The sequence below is a fragment of the Neophocaena asiaeorientalis genome, unplaced genomic scaffold (genome assembly GCF_003031525.2).
Source record: "Neophocaena asiaeorientalis asiaeorientalis breed wild unplaced genomic scaffold, Neophocaena_asiaeorientalis_V1.1 scaffold91, whole genome shotgun sequence".
Lineage (NCBI taxonomy): Eukaryota > Metazoa > Chordata > Mammalia > Artiodactyla > Phocoenidae > Neophocaena > Neophocaena asiaeorientalis.
The window spans coordinates 7,140,995-7,160,065 of record NW_020173198.1 but is presented as its reverse complement, the minus strand read 5'-3'; the positions used below and the strand labels follow the sequence as shown (position 1 = coordinate 7,160,065).

Genomic DNA, 19,071 nt, shown 5'->3' with positions numbered 1-19,071 from the left:
GCGGTTGACTGCAGGTACAAACTGCATAAAGCAAAACTGTGGATAAGAGGGGAATACTGTATTCCAGCCTACGCATAATGGGAGTCTCAGAAGGGGAAGAGAGAAGAGACATAAAGAATATGTGAATAAATAATAGCCAAAGTCTCTCCAGGTTTAATGAAAAGCTTTAATCTGCACATTGAAGAATCTCAACAAATTCCAAGTAGAATAGACTCAAAGTAATTCACACCTAGACACGTCATAGTCAAACAGTCAAAAGCCAAAGACATAAAGAGAATCTTGAAAACAGCAGGAAAAAAGTGAATCCTCATGTACAAGGGGTCCTCAATACCATTAACAATTGACTTCTCATCAGAAACCAAGAGACCAGAGAGCAGTGGGATGACATATTCAAAATGCTGCAAGAAACAGACTGTCAACTAAAAATTCTGCAAAACTATCCCTTAGAAACAAAGGAGAAATCAAGATATTCTAAGATAAACAAAAACTGAGAAAATCCATCACTAACAGACCTGTCCTATAAGAAATACTGAAAGGAGTCTTCAAACTGAAAGAAAAGGGCACTAGGCAGTGTTTTGAATCCACACAAAGAAATAGGGCACAATAAAGGTAACTACAAAGGTGGATATAAAAGTCAATATGTAGATCATCCAAAATGAAAATAAATAAGGAAACACAAACTTTAAATGATACATTAAACAAGATGGACTTAGTTGATATTTTATCCAAAAACAGATTACACTTTCTTCTCAAGTGCTAATGAAACATTCTCCAGGATAGATCATATCTTGGGTCACAAATCAAGCCTTGGTAAATTTAAGAAAATTGAAATTGTATCAAGTATCTTTTCCAACCAAAATGCTATGAGACTAGATATCAATTACAGGAAAAAAATGTGTAAAAAATACAAACACATGGAGGCTAAACAGTGCACTACTTATTAACCAAGAGATCGCTGAAGAATTCAAAGAGGAAATAAAAAAATACCTAGAAACAAATGACAGTGAAAACATGATGACCCAAAACCTATGGGACGCAGCAAAAGCAGTTCTAAGAGTTTATAGCAATACAGTTTATAGCAATACAGTCCTACCTCAAGAAACAAGAAACATCTCAAATAAACAACCTAACCTTGCACCTAAAGCAATTAGAGAAAGAAGAACAAAAAACCCCCAAAGTTAGCAGAAGGAAAGAAATCATAAAGATCAGATCAGAAATAAATGAAAAAGAAATGAGGGAAACAATAGCAAAGATCAATAAAACTAAAAGCTGGTTCTTTGAGGAGATAAACAAAATTGACAAACCATTAGGCAGACTTACCAAGAAAAATGGGAGAAGACTCAAATCAATAGAATTATAAATGAAAAAGGAGAAGGAACAAATGACACTGCAGAAATACAAAGGATCATGAGAGATTATTACAAGCAACTATATGCCAATAAAATGGACAACCTGGAAGAAATGGACAAATTCTTAGAAAAGCACAACCTTCCAAGACTGAACCAGGAAGAAATAGAAAATATAAACAGACCAGTCACAAACACTGAAATTGAAACTGTGATTAAAAATCTTCCAACAAACAAAAGCCCAGGACCAGATGGCTTCACAGGCAAATTCTATCAAACATTTAGAGAAGAGCTAACACCAATCCTTCTCAAACTCTTCCAAAATATAGCAGAGGGAGGAACACTCCCAAATTCCTTCTATGAGGCCACCATCACCCTGATACCAAAACCAGACAAAGATGCCACAAAAAGAGAAAACTACAGGCCAATATCACTGATGAACATAGATGCAAAAATCCTCAACAAAATACTAGCAAACAGAATCCAACAGCACATTAAAAGGATCATACACCATGATCAAGTGGGGTTTATCCCAGGAATGCGAGGATTCTTCAGTATGCGCAAATCAGTCAATGTGATACACCACATTAACAAACTGAAGGAGAAAACCCATATGATAATCTCAATAGATTCAGAGAAAACTTTCAACAAAATTCAACACCCATTTATGATAAAAACCTTCCAGAAAGTAGGCCTAGAGGGAACTTACCTCAACATAAGAAAGGCCATATATGACAAACCCACAGCCAATATCGTTCTCTATGGTGAAAAAACTGAAATCATTTCCATGAAGGGTAAGCTGGGACGAAGTGAGAGAGTGTCATGGACATATATACACTACCAAAAGTAAAATAGATGGCTAGTGGGAAGCAGCCACATAGCACAGGGAGATCAGCTCGGTGCTTTGTGTCCACCTAGAGGGGTAGGATAGGGAGGGTGGGAGGGAGACGTAAGAGGGAGGAGATAAAGGGATGTATGTATACGTATAGCTGATTCACTTTGTTATACAGCAGAAACTAACACACCACTGTAAAACAATTATACTCCAATAAAGATGTTTTAAAAGTCAGTATAAATATCTTTTTGCTAATAATTCTTTTCTCTTTAAAATAAAGCAGTAAGGGCTTCCCTGGTGGCGCAGTGATGGAGAGTCCGCCTGCCGATGCAGGGGATGTGGGTTCGTGCCCCGGTCTGGGAGGATCCCACATGCCGCGGAGCGGCTGGGCCTGTGAGCCATGGCCGCTGAGCCTGCGTGTCTGGAGCCTGTGCTCCCCAATGGGAGAGGCCACAACAGTGAGAGGCCCGCGTACCAAAAAAAATAAATAAATAAAAATAAAATAAAGCAGTAATTATAAAAGTGTGTTGATGGGCTTATAATGTATAAAGATGTAATTTTACAAAAGAAAGGGAGGGAATAGAGGGATATTGGGGCAAAAATTTTGATACACTGTTGAAATTAAGTTGGGAAATCTAAGCTGTTGGGTTTCGTTTGAGATAAAATCCACCATTTTAAACTGTACAGTTCAGTGATTTTTAGTATATTCACAGTGGTATGTGGCCATCGCCAATATCTAATTCCAGAGTATTTGCATCACCCCAGGAAAAAGAAACCCCAAACTTCCTAATTCCTCCTCCCGCATCCCCTGGCATCCACTAATGTCTTTGCCTCTGTGGATTTGCCTATTCTGTATATTTCATATAAATGGAATAATACAATATGTAGCCTTTTGTGTCTGGTTTTTTTCACTTAACATAGGGTTCATCCATATTGCAGCTTGTATCAGTACTTTAAAATTTTTTCTGAATAATATTCTATTGTATGGATTTTGTTTATCGGTTGATGGCCATTTGGGTTGTTTCCCCTTTTCTTGCTATTATGAATAATGCTATGAACATTCATGTACAAGTTTTTGTATAAATGTATGTATTCTAACTCCAACTGAGTACACTGTTATACACTTCAATTCTGACACTAGCCACCTAGAGTTAGCACAGATCCCACAAATTAAGGGCTCTGTCCTCCACAAGATTGCCTCTAATTCAGACACTGCCACAAGTTCGGGGGGGCGGGGCACTTCTGACCTACTGGCTACAAATTTGGGATTTCCCACGACCCCCTCTAGTTCAATAGAGAGACAGTTATGATACTTTGAACGGGGCCATGGAAGCATAGAGGAGCAGTCAGCCCAGAATGGGAATGTAAGCTTGTCGAGGAAGACTTCCCAGAAGTGACTTCTAAGCTGTGACTGGAGTTTTGAATCATAGGTAGAAACCAGGAGAAGAAGTTTGGAAGAGTAGTTTAGGCAGAGGGAACAGCATATACGAATACCTGGGGTGTGTGTTAGAGATGATTTAAGAGTTAATTTAAGAATTTGAGCATCAAATGTCAAAAAAGAAAAAAAAAGCAATATCATCCAGACCTTTGTAGGACATTTGGACTTAGAGGAGAGAGAGTGTGTAGAAGGAAAACCAGATCCAACAAAGACCCCTAAAGAATGCCAAATTTTAACGCATGGCAGAGAAAAAGGTGTCTGTGAAAAAAGACAGAGAAAGAAAAACTAAAGAGGCATGAGGAAAATAAATAGAACATGGAGTCATCAAAACTAAAGGAAATGTGTTTGAAGAAGCTGTATCAGATGCTGCTAAAATATTAAGGAAAGGACTTAGAAATGCCCATTAGAGTCAGCAGTATGGAATGAGTGAGCGTGGCAAGAGCTGTGTCAGTGGGGCGGTTGGGGTAAAAGCCAAGCTGCAGTAGATTAAAGAGTGAACAAGACTCTGGGAAGTGGGGACAGGGACTCTCGACAGGGTAGGGGACAAAGGATAGTAGGCGGAGCGGACAGAAACACAAACATGTCGACACCAGAGGATGGCTTGACGTGATGGGATAGTTTTGTTTTATGATAAGGGAGACTTAGGGGACTTCCCTGTCAATCCAGTGGTTAAGACTCCACACATCTAATGCAGGGGGTGCAGGTTCTATCCCTGGTCAGGGAGCTAGGATCCCACATGCCGCGCGGTGCGGCCAAAAAATAAAATAAAAAATAAACAGTTGAAAAAAAGTAGGGAAGACTTAAGCTTATTCAAACAATTTTGCAATCCAGAAGAGAAAGAAAATAATAAGTTGGGCAAGCTCCCAAAGAAAGTGAGAGGGAATGGGATCCAAAACAAAGGGAGAAAGATCAATAGGATGAAAGAATAAGTGTGTGCAGATAAATTCATAAGTTTTGATGGTGGACAGTTGAGGGGTTGCTGTCTGATGGCCTCTGTCTTTTCTGAAAGGTAACAGACACCGGCACCTACTTAAGTGATAGGGGTGGTGAATGGCTCTCATATTGAGGGAGAGTGCAGCAGACTTGGAATGGTCACAGTAGAGAATGGGGAAGCGCTGAATTAGGAAAATCTAATTAGTTTCTGGGTAGTGGTGATGGTCATGAGATAGAAACTTAGGAATTTATAGTGGCACACCTCTGCTCTGAGATATGATTTTCTTCATCAGCATTCAGCATACTGGAGGTAAGTGCAGGAGGGGCAAAACCTATGTTGAATCAGGGTTATGGTTTTTGCCAGGTGGGTGCAGTTAGAAGTTAGGTGGTAATATGATGGATCAAGGACTCTAGGCTGGATAAGGAAAGATAAGGAAAGAAGTGAAGACAATAGGAAAGTGATGGATGGAGAGAAAATAGGGGCCAGTGCCAGGAAGTGCCAGGGAGGTACAAGAACAGGTGAAAGTAATAGGAATGGACACTGTTACTATAGTGGACACTAGTGACTGGCCTAATAAACCTATTATGTTACTCGGGTTTTCAGACATTGCCTATGTATGGTTCATTAAGTTTCCTTGTTTTACGTGTTGACTCTTTTTGGCCAGTTCACTATTTATAAGCACCCGCATCTTAAGGTAGAACCCAGAAATCACAGCTGATAAAAAATAATCACCACGAGCAGTGCTTCTGGAGGAAAAAAATTAAATATGTGAAGTTTTTAAGTTACCTATAGACTATTATTTTCTGTGCTTGTGCTTCTAGTCATTTAAAGTATGAGCTGCCAGGGTATGACTTACACCGGAAGGTATGTGTCACTGCCTACATTGGGGCCCCCTACCAGGCCCCTTCTCACCTGCCTCCAGGTTCTCCTAAATTTCTTCAGCCAACCTGTCACTGAAACATGAAACTCTATAATTTCAGTTAAGTTGGAATATTGTCCCTTACTTAACTACAGGTGCTCTTGGAAAGGGCAATATGTTAAGCCTTTATCAGTCACTAAGACTTTTGTGGTAACGTGTTTGGTTTGTGTTACCAGTAGGATAGCTTGCCAAGATTAGATTTTTATATCCCCAGGGAGAAAGTAGAGTAAGAAATCCACATCAGTTGTAGGGATTGGGTGGGCCAGTTCACAATACCTACAGCTAACGGAAGAGGGCCCCCTGAGAGGAAGAGAACATGAGTAGGAAGAAAACTCAAGGGAGAGATGGGAGAGGGCAATAGCAAATGTTAACTTCACAATTTTGTTCAAATTCAGCCCTATCTTGGAAAACCCTCTCCGTAGTCAGTTTAGCGAGCAGTTACTGCATATGATTTGCTCTGACAGTTTGGTGGGAATGTGTGCTTTTCTGATGTACAATTACCGTGTTTCAAATTTTCTGTGACACAGCTTTTACATGTAGTGATGACATGCCTTGTAATCATCCTCATTGTGGCAATAGACATGCTCAGACTGTGTTAAATCATTTCAGCAGTGTCTGGATCTATAGATGATGGGTGTCAAAAGCCTCTTTAGTTAAGATTCCCCACTTAACAGGGTAAGATTCGTTATGACTTCCTTTTCTGTGTTTTGATAACACAGGTGAGATACTAAAAGGCATGTGGGATGCTATAGTTCCTAGTTGGTTTTCCTTTTTCCTATTGTGTGCAAGTTTTTATTTGGCTAGACTGATTACCTAGGAAACAGCTGCAGGGTAAAGATGGATTGGCTATTTGGAAAATGGAATTACAGGCCCCTTCAGGAGGCAAAAGACCTGTTGGATAAAACAAAAATTAGTGAATGGCTGAATTTATGCTTAATTTAGTGTGCTTCAACAAATCAAACTGAGACAGTTCCATAGGAGAACCTCGTTAATGCAGCATGATTTTTAAATTTAGCTTGTTTTTAATTTATTAAGTTCACCAAATGTTTATTAATTCCTGCTTTGTGCCCACTGCTGCAGGCCATTCTGAGGGTTTCCAATGAAGCAGAAGGTTCAGTTCCCTCCTGGAAAGCTCATTTTCTGTTTGGGGTTAAAAGAAGTTACCTTAAAATCAAGTGCACGATTATGTGATACAGTCTAAATGTGTTCAGAGAATTTGGAGGATGTAAAAGATCTTGGCTAGTCAATGTAAGTGATGGATTTGAATCTACAGGCAGGAGATAATTCTTTGAGGTAAAAGATGAAATTTAAAGACCTGGTGAAAGTTTGGGTACTAACAGTTACCTGAATGTACAAGATTCAATGGTAGCAGCACAGTTACCCTTGCAGATCCCTACACCCAGACAGCTTATGGAAAATATGTAATTGTGATATAAATTATATTGGCGTACAATCTTAAGAAAATGAATTTTAGTGACAATGTTGACCAACCACTGTTTGCACTAGCCTTTGCATAATTTAAGAAAACTCTATTTTCACTGAAAGTGTGACAGTATTAGTTTTGTAATCTCAGACCACTACAAAAATGTGAGCATATAAGAGACACTCAATAAAATATTTATGAATTGATTTGCTTATATACAGTACACCTTCTTGTTAGTTAGCATTAGCTTTCTTTTCTTCCAGAATGTAGCTGTTGAATATTTGGTCTTGATTTGTGGTGATAAGGACTTTCGTAAATACAGACGCATAACTCTTCTTTTACAGCGGAACATCTGTCAGGTTATTTCCATTGATTTGTAGAAAGTATAGGTATAATTTTCATTTTCTTACTTGTTCTCTTTGTATTCACTTGGTGTGCTGTGCCAGCCAGGAGAGGAGGAAAAAGCAATCCTACTCAGAAAGCTTTACAACCTATAGGCACAGGAAGTTAAATTTGAGCCCTCCTTGCCATGTCCATAAATGGAAAGTAAACGAGGCAACATAAGGATACTCAAAATATTTTGAAAGAGAAATGTTTTAGTTATGGTTTATTGAACCTACAACTTCAAATATTTGCCAGCAAAAAATAATTCTCAAATGTAAATCTCAGGACTTCCCTGGTGGCGCAGTAGTTAAGAATCCACCTGCCAGTACAGGGGACACGGGTTCGAGCCCCGGTCCTGGAAGATCCCACATGCCACGGAGCAACTAAGCCCATGCGCCACAACTACTGAGCCTGTGCTCTAGAGCCCGCGAGCCACAACTACTGAGCCCATGCTCCTAGAGCCCGTGCTCCACAACAAGAGGAGCCACCTCAATGAGAAGCCCGCACACCGCAACAAAGAGTAGCCCCGGCTCTCCGCAACTAGAGAAAGCCTGTGTGCAGCAACGAAGACCCAACGCAGCCAAAAATAAATAAATAAATTTATTTAAAAAAAAAAAAAAAGTAAATCTCAGTCCACTAGCTATTTATAGAGTTACCAATGAAAGTTTCTTTGTATTTTAAATTTGTGAAGAGAATTGTTACTATAATCAGAATCCATAATATTGAATTTTGCCAGAGGGTCTTTCATTGCCTGTTGTCTATTCTCACTGTACTGATAGCTTTTATAAATGAGATAGTGACTACAGAGGGTAATTTGTTAGAAGATTTTTGCTGAATGATCAGGAGTGGTTTCCTGTTAGAAGAGCTTGAGCACTGCTGTGAATGCCTTCTTTATTTCCAAAATTACCATAAAATGCCTTATCATAATAAGACACGCCCTCTCCCTCAAGTTTTCTTTTCAAGGAAACTTTTTAATGTTTCATTTTAAGAACAATTATGCAACTCCCTGGTACCTACTCACCCCTATTGTTGTCCCTTTTCTGGTTTCAAGCAATCACCATGAAACTAAAAATGTTAGTAACTGTCAAAAACTTTGAACTGATTTACTTCTCTGGCCTGTGGAATCACTCCACTCCAAACAGCAGCTCGGAGGAGGGATAGGGTGGCATTACTTACTGTGACAGTTTGCTCACTTTCTATCCCTCTCCCGCCCCTCATCTGCCTCCATCTTGCTGGCGATGATCCTGTAATTATAATGCTGTTTGCACCTATGCGGAGATCACAAGAAGGACCTAATTATTAGATTATTTGAGAGAAAAAGGTACAACTTGTTTGCGTTATCGTCTTCCACTCTTTTGAAAAGTTATAGTCAGAGTTAGCATTAGAGGAAAAAAGACCACAACTCAATTCTGAGAGCAGAACTGATTTTTCTCTTCATTTTCTTTGAATACATTGCTTATTTCTACAAATGTACGAATGGCAAAGGCATGTTGCAGGAAAAACCCCTCCCTCCAACAGCCCCACCTACCCACATATACATCTGTATGTACAGGTTCAGCCCTGGTCTGTCTTCTCCCACCAAGGGCAGCTTCCCAAAATGCCTCTGGGAATTTTACTTACTGTCCTCAAAAAAGGCACTTGTTCATGGCAGGTGCTATGATTTTGAGGTTAATGTCTTTTTGTTGTAGTTGTTCATAATGAGAAAATAAGACCAATAAAAGATGCAGAAATCTGTTGTTTTCAGTGGCTCCAGAAATTTCTTTTCTTGTATTTTTGGCAGCTGTTTTCCCATTTGCAGTTGCCCTTAAAGGGGGAAGCAAGCAACTTTTACTCAAAAGTGACATTTTAGTTGTTCTTCTTACTGGGGAAAAGGATAAAATAATAATTCTTTCATCTTCCTTATCTAGGTTTCTGTAAATTAATTCACCCCAAATTTGCTAGAGAGGTTCCCTGGGTTTGACATGAGAACATGTTTGTTTAAAAATAGCAGTTGATGTTTTACAAAAACCACTTTCATTTATTTAAATGGAAGAGGGGGCACTTTAAAAATTAGCACCGATGCCTTTATGCTTTTCTGCTGAAGCATACTAGTAATGATTTGGCACTGTGAGTACTTGTACATTGTACAAAAATTGTTGACTTACCAAATGGGGTGAACCTACTAGTTTTTCCAGCATTTTCTTGGATTTAGTGGAAAAGTACTTATATTGAACTTTTCTTAGACCTTGTAAGTTTAATAAAATAATATTAGTTCCAGTATTTAATCCATTATTTAATTTTATTTATGTATTACACTTAGACATATTTCAAGTTTGCCTTCAAATTTTTAAAACGTGTGTTTCTCCTCAGCCAAAATAAAATCATATACATTTGAGTCTTGGATCTGGAATAGAAAAGTTCCAATTCTTTTTGCTAGTATGGTAATCTCAGCAAGAGCGGGAACCTCATCTCTTGTTCACTGTTATTTTCCTGGAGCCTAGAACAGTGCCAGACACAAGTACCGAGAAAAGTATTTAATAAATGACTGAATGAATTGCCTTCTATGACTTGTGAGGTTGTTTTTTTTTTTTTTTTAAGTTCACTTTGTACCTTAAACAAAGTATTACTACATAGTGGACTACTGCAGGATACTGAAGAATAGGACTCAGTGGAATTCAGTGCTTGAATGACCCACTCAGAGAGAAAAGGACTAAAGGGGTTTTGGTAGGGACAATTCCCTGGGTGTGCCAAACCCACTAAAATACTCCCACGTTTTGCATCTCTCCAGGAGCACTCACTGTGGGCCTTGTGCGACAGTGTCAAACAATCCATGGACGAGACCGGACATGCATCCCACCTCGGCTTCCCCCAGAGTGGGTCACCACACTGTTTTTTATCATCATGGGAATCATTTCATTGACTGTCACATGTGGTTTGCTGGTGGCTTCCCACTGGCGAAGAGAAGCCACAAAATATGCTCGATGGATAGCATTCACTGGAAGTAAGTAACCTGTGCTAACTAAATTTGTCTAGAAGGCACTCACCCTGGAATCAAGACTCAGTAATAAGGACTCTCTAATCATCAAAGGGCACCACTTGCATACGGCCATCAGATAGACTCTACGCGGTCCCATCAGCTCTTCCGAATTCTCACCATAAGACCAGGACATCCAAACCTTAATTGCTTTGTATAACGTGCTATTTTAATGAATTTTATTTTTGCTCACATTGTGACCTAAGTGTTCCAGGTCTGTGACTCAGAGCTACCAGTAACCTGAGTCTTCCTCTTCTTAAAGGTATTGGTATCGTCTGTCAAATAAAGATAAATCTAGAAGAAAATATACAGAAATACAAATTAGTTTAAGGTGGTGATTTGCTTTTTAATATCATTGATTTGAGTTTCTACCATAAGCTGTGGTGTGACCATTGAAAAATCAACACATTTGGTTATTTAATAATCGTTTCTCAACATCTCTGATGCCATTTAAGCTATGCCCAAGGGTGTGATAATACTTATATATTACACATTCTCTTGTACTTTGCAAAACTGGTTTAATTTCAGAGCACAACGCAGGCTTTTCCCAAGCCAAAAGCAACAAAAATGCTCAAAGGGAAGATTTCTGTAGTTCTGCTTTCTTCTTTCTAAAGCAGGTTTGTCCCCCAGGGAACATTTGTCAAAGTCTGGAAACATTTTTGATTGTCCCAACTAAGGGGATGCTCCCGGCATGTAGTGAGTAGGGTCCAGGGGTGCTGCTGAACAGTGTACAAATGCACAGAACAGCCCTCCACAACAAAGACTAATCTGGCCCCAAATGGCAATAGGGCCCTGTTGAGAAACCCTGCTCTAAAGAACAGGATAACTATCCCTATGCCAAATACTATGGGATTTAATTTCTAATTCAGTGTCTTATAATCATCTCAGGTTTTCTTAAGTTTTTAAAAAATGAATATTACAACACAGCTTACTTTCACCTGATATTGTCATGTAGAACTTGTATTACAGGGCTAAGGCATAATCCCTATTAATGTTAAAACTCAATTTATTCTTAAAGATCATAGGATAGGGATATTAGTTCGTGAGTCTCTGTTTCTCCCTATCTCTCTATGAAACTCTCTTTAGAGAATGTATATGTTTCTGGATCTGTTGTTTTATTTTTGTATCTGTTTCTCCCTTAATTTTGAAATTTAGATCAAGTTGCAGTTGACATAAAAAGGCTTCTCCATCCTTGTTAAGAAATGTGAAACAAGTTGATCTTTTTTGAGGTCAAACAGACCTCCTGAGACAGTTCTTTTCTAAATAGTAGGGTCTAGAGGCAGTTATAGAGACAGAGCTACTAAATTAAAGGGTATTGATGGGGAATTTAAAGAGAATCTTTACTCACAGATACAGTTACTTATCCACTCTTTAGAATTCACTCTTTAGGAGTAAAATAAAATCAAAGAAGAAGGATTTAGTTTCTGGATTTAGTTGAAATTTGGGAGTGCATGTGCTCTGAATACCAAAAATCTGAAATATTATTTAGCAAAGTAATATCAGTCAGAGAAAAGCATTAAGGTGCTCACATGAGCCATTGGTTCTTATAACCCAATAAAGGGAAAGAACTTTGATTATCTTGTTTTTCGTTCCTCTTCAAGAGAAATATTTAAGTACATATTTAATATATAGCTACCTTGAAATGCAGAATGTTTTTCCTTTATTTTCCATTTTAAATAATTTAACTTTTTAAAATAATATGTGCATGATACATAATTCAAAGCCTATGAAAGGGTCACCAAGTGAAAAGTAAATCTCATTTGTGGCCCTGTCACCCAGTCGTCTGATACTCCTTTCCTGGAAGCAACCATTCTCACCAGTTTCTGGGGTTTCCTACCAGTGGTGTTCTATGCATAGAAACATATATGTATATGTGTGAGTGTTCTATAAATACATATTTATTCTATTTATACTATTCTGTATCTTGTTTTTTTCGTTCAGCAATATATCTTGGTGTTGATGTCATCTAAGGAAGCATAGAGCTACATTCCCAGAGCTAGTTTACTGGGGTGGTAGTCATAAGAGGGATTGGGCTCCCCCTAGTGTTTCCATTCAGTCTTTGAAAATGTACTTCATCTCTATTTTATGCACTTCTATTCCAGTTAAGCTATAGTTTGGTAAGAATATAAGCTAACATTTTCTGATGGATTTACACAGTGGAAATGTTCAAAGGAGAGCCACACATGAGGGGGCTCACCTGTGGGGGCAAGGCTGTGCCTTTTTCTTCAAGTCTGACCCTTGTCCTTGCTTTTGCCACCCTAATTTACTTGTCTACCAGTACACCTGATTGACTTTCACCACCAAGAAATCTATGCTATACAGGATATGAAGTTATGTCTTTACAGACTTATTTAGGACCCAGAACTTAATTGTCAAAAGTTGATATGTATTTTCAACATTAACAGTATTTTAAGATCTAAAGTAACTTCACAGGTCTCAATACCTAAAAAAACCCACAAAAAACAGGAAAACAAAGACAAAAAAACCTCACCCACCAACATTACATCTCCCCAGGATAGAGAACTCGATTCCTTGGATTAAAAACAAATATTGGATAGAATTAGGAGTTCATTGCTTCCTTAAAATTTGATTAAGCTTTTCCTCGCCAATTTGGAAAATGTTTAACACTTGTAAAATATTAAACCCTGCTTTAAATATAGTCATTAAATGATTACTCCTTTATAAAAGATAGATTTTTATTTTACAGTAGAAAATAGGAAAGGACAGGAATTAGGTTGGCACATCAATTAACAGAATGAACAACAGTAATATCTGCATATCTTTTAAGGACTTCTAAATTATTTTAGTGTTTCTTGAGGTTAGAGATTAATCCACATTAAAGAACAAATTGTTTTTAAGGCAATAATGTTTTCCCATTGTTTTTATTAGATTGTCTATAGCTATTTAGATTGTGGTTTCATTTTACTTACCAAACCATATTAAGGCATAAGCACCGTTAGAGATTGGTGACAGATACCACAGATCAGCGGGCACTGGCAGCAGTAATAAAGTTATTTATTGCTAACTATGCAACAGAAAGGCCGAAAGATCTAATACTGAATACCTGAATTTTTCATTTGTTCTGTAGTAGGTATCCAAAAGAATTTAAATCCGCTTATGTAACATTATTTGGTGTGGTCATATGCCCAAAATGAAACAGATTCTATGTCTGCTTAATATAAAATAATCCACCCAAATGGTGCGAAGCAAACGAGAGTGCTGGTGTGTTTCTTAAGCTAGTGTACTACTTAAGAAAATGTTACGTTTTACAGCATTTCTGGAGCTTCCTTCCAGGAAATATTCCTAATTGGCTTTTTCAGGACTCTCCTATTAAATTTTGTAGACTGAGTAACACAAAAATAATTTAGGACAAGTGTCAGCTGGTATATTTATCCAGGACTCTGTCAGTATTGCTAGGGATGGGTTTAACTGAGAAAAGTTTTCTCATTCAGTTAATATTGGGAATGACTATAGAATGACATTACACTGAAGACATGTTTCTGCCTTCAAAGAAATTTGAAAGACTATGAACATTTGACCAACATGCTTTCAAAAAGCATAAAATAATAATAATAATAAAAAGCATAAAATATTTTCTTGGAAACGCCAGCCTATCTATAGGTAATTTGTGTTCCCTAAGAAGAGTGTTTCTTTGTTAGCACAGGGGGGCACGTGGTTTCCTAAAACAGCCAACTGTGGAATTACTTCTGCCCAGACGCTGGGTTTTCTGATATCCTTCTAGAAGCATTTTAGCAAATAATATATTTCATTCTGTTTGCATACAAAATTCAAAAGATTTCCCCACTCTCCCCCACTTTAAACTCCGTAGTCAGAAACCTGGGAGATTTTTTTTTTTGGAACGTTGTCCGTGATGAGAGATAACCAGTCTGACAATTTGCTCCTCATCACAGAAGCCTGTGGTTCTTTCCACTAGCTGGTTTTAAATCAGAGTAAGATAAATAGTATTTATATTTGTATGCACCTTTTCTCAATTCCTCATAGCTAATACCAACTGAGAGAGCAGAGAATTGGCAAAATAATGCTAGGACAATAATAATATACAGCATTTATTCAGCACTTACTATCAACCTGTCACTCACTGTGCGAAGGACTTGACATTGTTTTGTTTATCCTTGTACTATATACTTACCCATTTTCAGAATTTCAGAAGCCTAAGATTACACCATTAGTAAGTAGTAGAGCTGGAACTTAGCCCCTGTCTGACACTAGCTAGAGCCCTTAGTCACTACTTTTTTTTTTTTTTTTTTTTTTAGTCACTACTTTAAATGGTCAAGAATCGTATATACGAGTACTTAGTAGGCTTGGAGGCCTTCCTTAATGCTGATATTCAAAACTATGTAAAAGGCTAAGCTAGCTTTTACTGTATTTAATTGTTAGGCTTTGGGGATCTGTAGTATACACAAATCTTTTGATAAGTGATCCATATTGTAACAGATTTGACCATGTCATCAATCCACAACCCTTCTTATAAACTTCCTTTGTGCCAAATTTTCATTGTTTTCTTAATCACCAAACCATGTTACTAATGTTGTGTTCTGGTTTGTTTTACAGTGATCCTTTTCTGTATGGCTGCCCTAATATTTCCAATAGGATTTTACATCAATGAAGTCGGAGGTCAACCATATAAATTACCCAACAACACAGTAGTTGGGTCATCATACGTACTTTTTGTCTTATCAATTTTCTTTACAATAGTAGGACTTCTATTTGCCGGCAAAGTTTGTTTACCAGGCTGATGAATGTCTGAATTGCTTGACTCTTATTATTTTTAATTTTATTTTATTTTTTTATTTTTGGAGGGTGGGGAGGACAAAGGCAAGGCATCTGAGTAGTCCTCACATAGGAAGATGCTTAGATGAAACTGATGCTGAAAAGAAAAAAAAATGCTTTGATTTGTTCTCACTATGCACTTTGGATTTAAAAACAAAAAATAAGGAGAGCCTTTTCCATAACCAAATACAGACAATATTGACTAAATCTCCTGAGCATATTCAGGCAGTCAGGTCTGCACTGTGATAGCAACCTAGTGAAGGAGAATGCTTTATACTGAAAAGCACGTGGCCCTTTGTGACTCTGTGGTTCCATTTTTAACGTCTAATGATTCATTTGAGGGAGGAAAAAATAAGTCTAGGTATTTATGAATCATGGCGGACCAGAGGGATGCAAGAGAAGTTCATGTGGGGCTGGCCTCACCTCCTAAGAAATTAGAGTTCACAGCTTCCTTGTAATGGTATGAGCCTTTGGCACCAGAATGGATTGCCATTGCATTACCGCACCAAGAAGCCAATAGATCAAAACTCGTTTGCTAAAATGTATTGGGGCTGAGAAAGGGACAGAATGGAAATGGAGATGACGGTGCAGGGGGGTGTCATTCTGTGCTAGGTGAAGAAACATGGGGTTGGGGGGCGGGGGGTTGGGTGGGGGAAATTTTCCTTATATTTATATAAATATATATATAATATATATATTTTGCTGATGCAGTATACAGTGTGTATATATGTGTGTGTGCGTATGTGTGTGTGTAAATTTATATACACACACATGCAAACAGTTCCTGGAAGAGAACTCTGAATGCTTTGCTAGCAAAACACTGTGGTGTGCAAACCTAGAACTCAATAGAAAAAAAGCCATTTATCTGAAGGCTGCATAGTGGAGAGAGTCTTCAGTTTACCTCATTCTTTGTAGCAGCCCTTGATTTTAACAGGTTTTTGTAATAGGTACAAATAATCCCATACCCTTCTAGGTGCAATTTTAAGTTAAGCTAAAATTCTTTGTAGGGTTAATTTATTTGTTTATGATAGTAGAAGGTAAGATCATGTCAAACCTTATAATTTGGGGAATCTGACACTATTTAAATTATTGGCAACTGTTGTCTGTTGTACAGAGGTTCTCTTTTTCTACTGGCTCGTTCTGTTACATTAATAAAGCATTTTATATGTTTAAGCACACAACTTTACATAAATACAAAATTCACTAGTAATATCAATTTACAATATTTTGGCTATTTATAACACTAACTTCACTCTGCCATAAAAATTAAATTTATGTTTCTTTTCATCTAAGCATTATTAATAATCTCCTTTACCAAAAACCTGAGCAATACAGTATTTTCTTTAAATGCTATATGCCTTTGTTTGCTAAAAGCTAACATTTTTGCATTTACTTTAAAGGGCTGTACTAGACCCACAGCTTTACATTTCTTCCAGAAAGAAGCATTGCAGCTAACCCTTGAGCCCACAGATAGTTTAAAAATATAGTATTTCTCTTCTCCACATCTCCATGTCTTTATGTCAATGCTTAGTTGTTTTTCCAGGTGAACACAATAGATAATCTCCTGTTTGAAATGTGGGGCAGGAGGGTTTTTCATGGCAATGGAGTCTTTCATGGCAACGGCAACCGAAATGTCCCTATCAGAAGAGTTAGGGTACCTTGTTAAACACAAACTGAAATGAATGCACTGTTTTATTGTTTTTTTAAATGATTGCTTCAGAGATGGGGCTGCCTCCTCAGATATTCAAGGTATGAAATGGAGGAACCTGATGTATTTCACACTGGCTTGTTTGACATTCATATATCTTACTGTTAATTCAGCAGTATTTTATTGTGGAAGAAAACCCCAGTGTTTCAGCTCACTCAGGAGTCAGGTAAGAGGTAGACCACCACTGGGGTGAGTTCCTTGAGTGTGCTGGGGGCGTGTCACCCATTTCCTTCCCAGAGTCCAAAGAAACCTCTAGGAAATGCCTGAGGGAGACTAATTTTCCCCAAGTATTACGATGTCTAGTCAGTTCTAAGAATACCACTGGACATGTGCTGTGGACATTTGGGATGGCAGTTCCCATTGCGATTTGATTGGACCTCAGTCAAATGGATCACTTTGAAGGAAAGCTTTGGTTGTCACCATTATACCACTGAAATAAAGGGTTAGCAAAGTATGGTTCAAATTAACTTATGATATGACCAAGAGCTTTTCTCTTCCAAAAGTTGAATTTTATTGTAAATAGTTTCTCAAAATATTTTTAACTGGATCATGAGCATTGGGGAGAGAAAGTTTCTCAGCTGCTAAGAATTTCCCCACTGTTTACGTCTTTCACTTACAGTGGTATTGCATATAAGATTGCAGAATTTAAGGTTTTATTTGTATCTATTACACAAACCATTAAATTGTCTTTAATTTCATCATTGTCTTGGAGGTCCAGTGCACTAAGGGCTGATAGGGGAAAACTCCCTCTAACCAGTCAGCACTCTAACCCAGGCTTAAAACCATCCCATCAAGTAGTATGTGAAGTCAAATCTTTGTACTCTTCCAGACCAAACATTGAAATGGACTCATTCATATAAAATTCTATAAATCCTGTAAGTGAACAGATAGACAACTTCAGCAGTTGCATTTAAAAAGGTCACTATAATAAGTACTATATAGTACAGTATTAATTTATAGCAGGAAATCATATCTTGTAAACTGTATATAAAACACTGTTTAATGGTGCAATCATTTGTCAAATTTTTGTCTGTTACATTGTTTTTAGAGTGTGTGCATTCTTCTCATACCTAAGAATATCACTGTAAAATCTGCTGAAAAATATTTATAGGTTTTATTTGCACAAGACAATTAGTTTGAAAGTTTTGGAAGCTCCTATTGAACATGCCTAAACATCTGTAAACATGAAAAATCTTCAATTCATTAAAAGCAAACATTTCAGTATGATTCTTTCCAAAGGTAATCCATGTTCTATGTTGTTAATGTGTGTATGTAATTTTTCTGACTCTTCTTATAAGCCTATTTTCCGTTTCATTTGTTTTGTTTTTGAAGGACGGCTCTTTTTTTTTTTTTCTTTTTAATGTTCTAGATGACCAAAACACTTCATTGGTTTTTACCCTTTTGCCTAAATCTTTGATATCCCCACTTGATGCTCTGTGAATTCACTGTTTAATCTCTTAAGTAAAACAATGAACAGTCCTGGTGACATACAACCTATTGATTTAGAGGAATGACCCTAAAAAAGTATTGGAAACTAACTTTGAATATACTACTCCTAGCTATTATTTTGCATCGTGGGCTTCATGGGAGGAACATGTTGCATTTATTTTGTCTTTATTGAAAGACTACTAGCCACAGTTACTCTGATTGTAGTAACTGTTTTAGCAACCCACTTTGATCTTCTTTAAAATATTGAATTTACATTCACAATTCAAAACAGTAAGCTGTCTTTCAGAACTAATTTTTGAAGGATAAAAATATATGAAGGAAAAAAGTGACCTGTGTAGGTTGGATTCCCTACATAGGACTTATTAGTTATATCACCTCAAGAGATTTTAAAGTTTGTCATCAAGGCCTGTATATTACCCCAACTTTATTAAGAATTGTTTTCTAATTGGTTATAACATTTTTCGATTAATAGTTTCAAAACAAATTGTTAATACAAACTGTATAAAATGAACATAATTTTCTTCACTTGTATTTTTGTTATTGAGCAAGTTTATCAAAATAAATTGTCTACTAAAGAAACTAAAAAGGCTTCTATTACTTTGAAATAAGCTTTGAATTTAAAAATTTATTTCAGAAATGAATTTCTTATAGAGGTTTCACATATTCACACAGTGACACTTCCATGCCTCTTGGTTTAGTTTTGTTGTTAGCATTTTGCCAGGGGAATGTCTCCCCTCTCTTCTTCCACTCTCACGCCTAGCTCCCCCTTCGGGAGGAGATGCTATTAATGTCACAGAACATGGATTAGGCTATGTTTACCAATAAGAAGAG

At 37.4% G+C, this 19,071-nt stretch overlaps 1 protein-coding gene across 1 annotated transcript in view; it reads left to right on the top strand.

The window, feature by feature from the left end:
• MOSMO (modulator of smoothened) overlaps positions 1-15,623 on the top strand; it is a 54,304-nt gene extending 38,681 nt beyond the window's left edge. Inside the window, exons 2-3 of the mRNA XM_024744679.1 lie at positions 10,047-10,259; positions 14,865-15,623. Coding sequence (XP_024600447.1) covers positions 10,047-10,259; positions 14,865-15,049 — 398 coding nt within the window. The 3' untranslated portion in view covers positions 15,050-15,623. The remainder of the gene's footprint in view (positions 1-10,046; positions 10,260-14,864) is intronic.
• Positions 15,624-19,071: the final 3,448 nt, after the last annotated feature.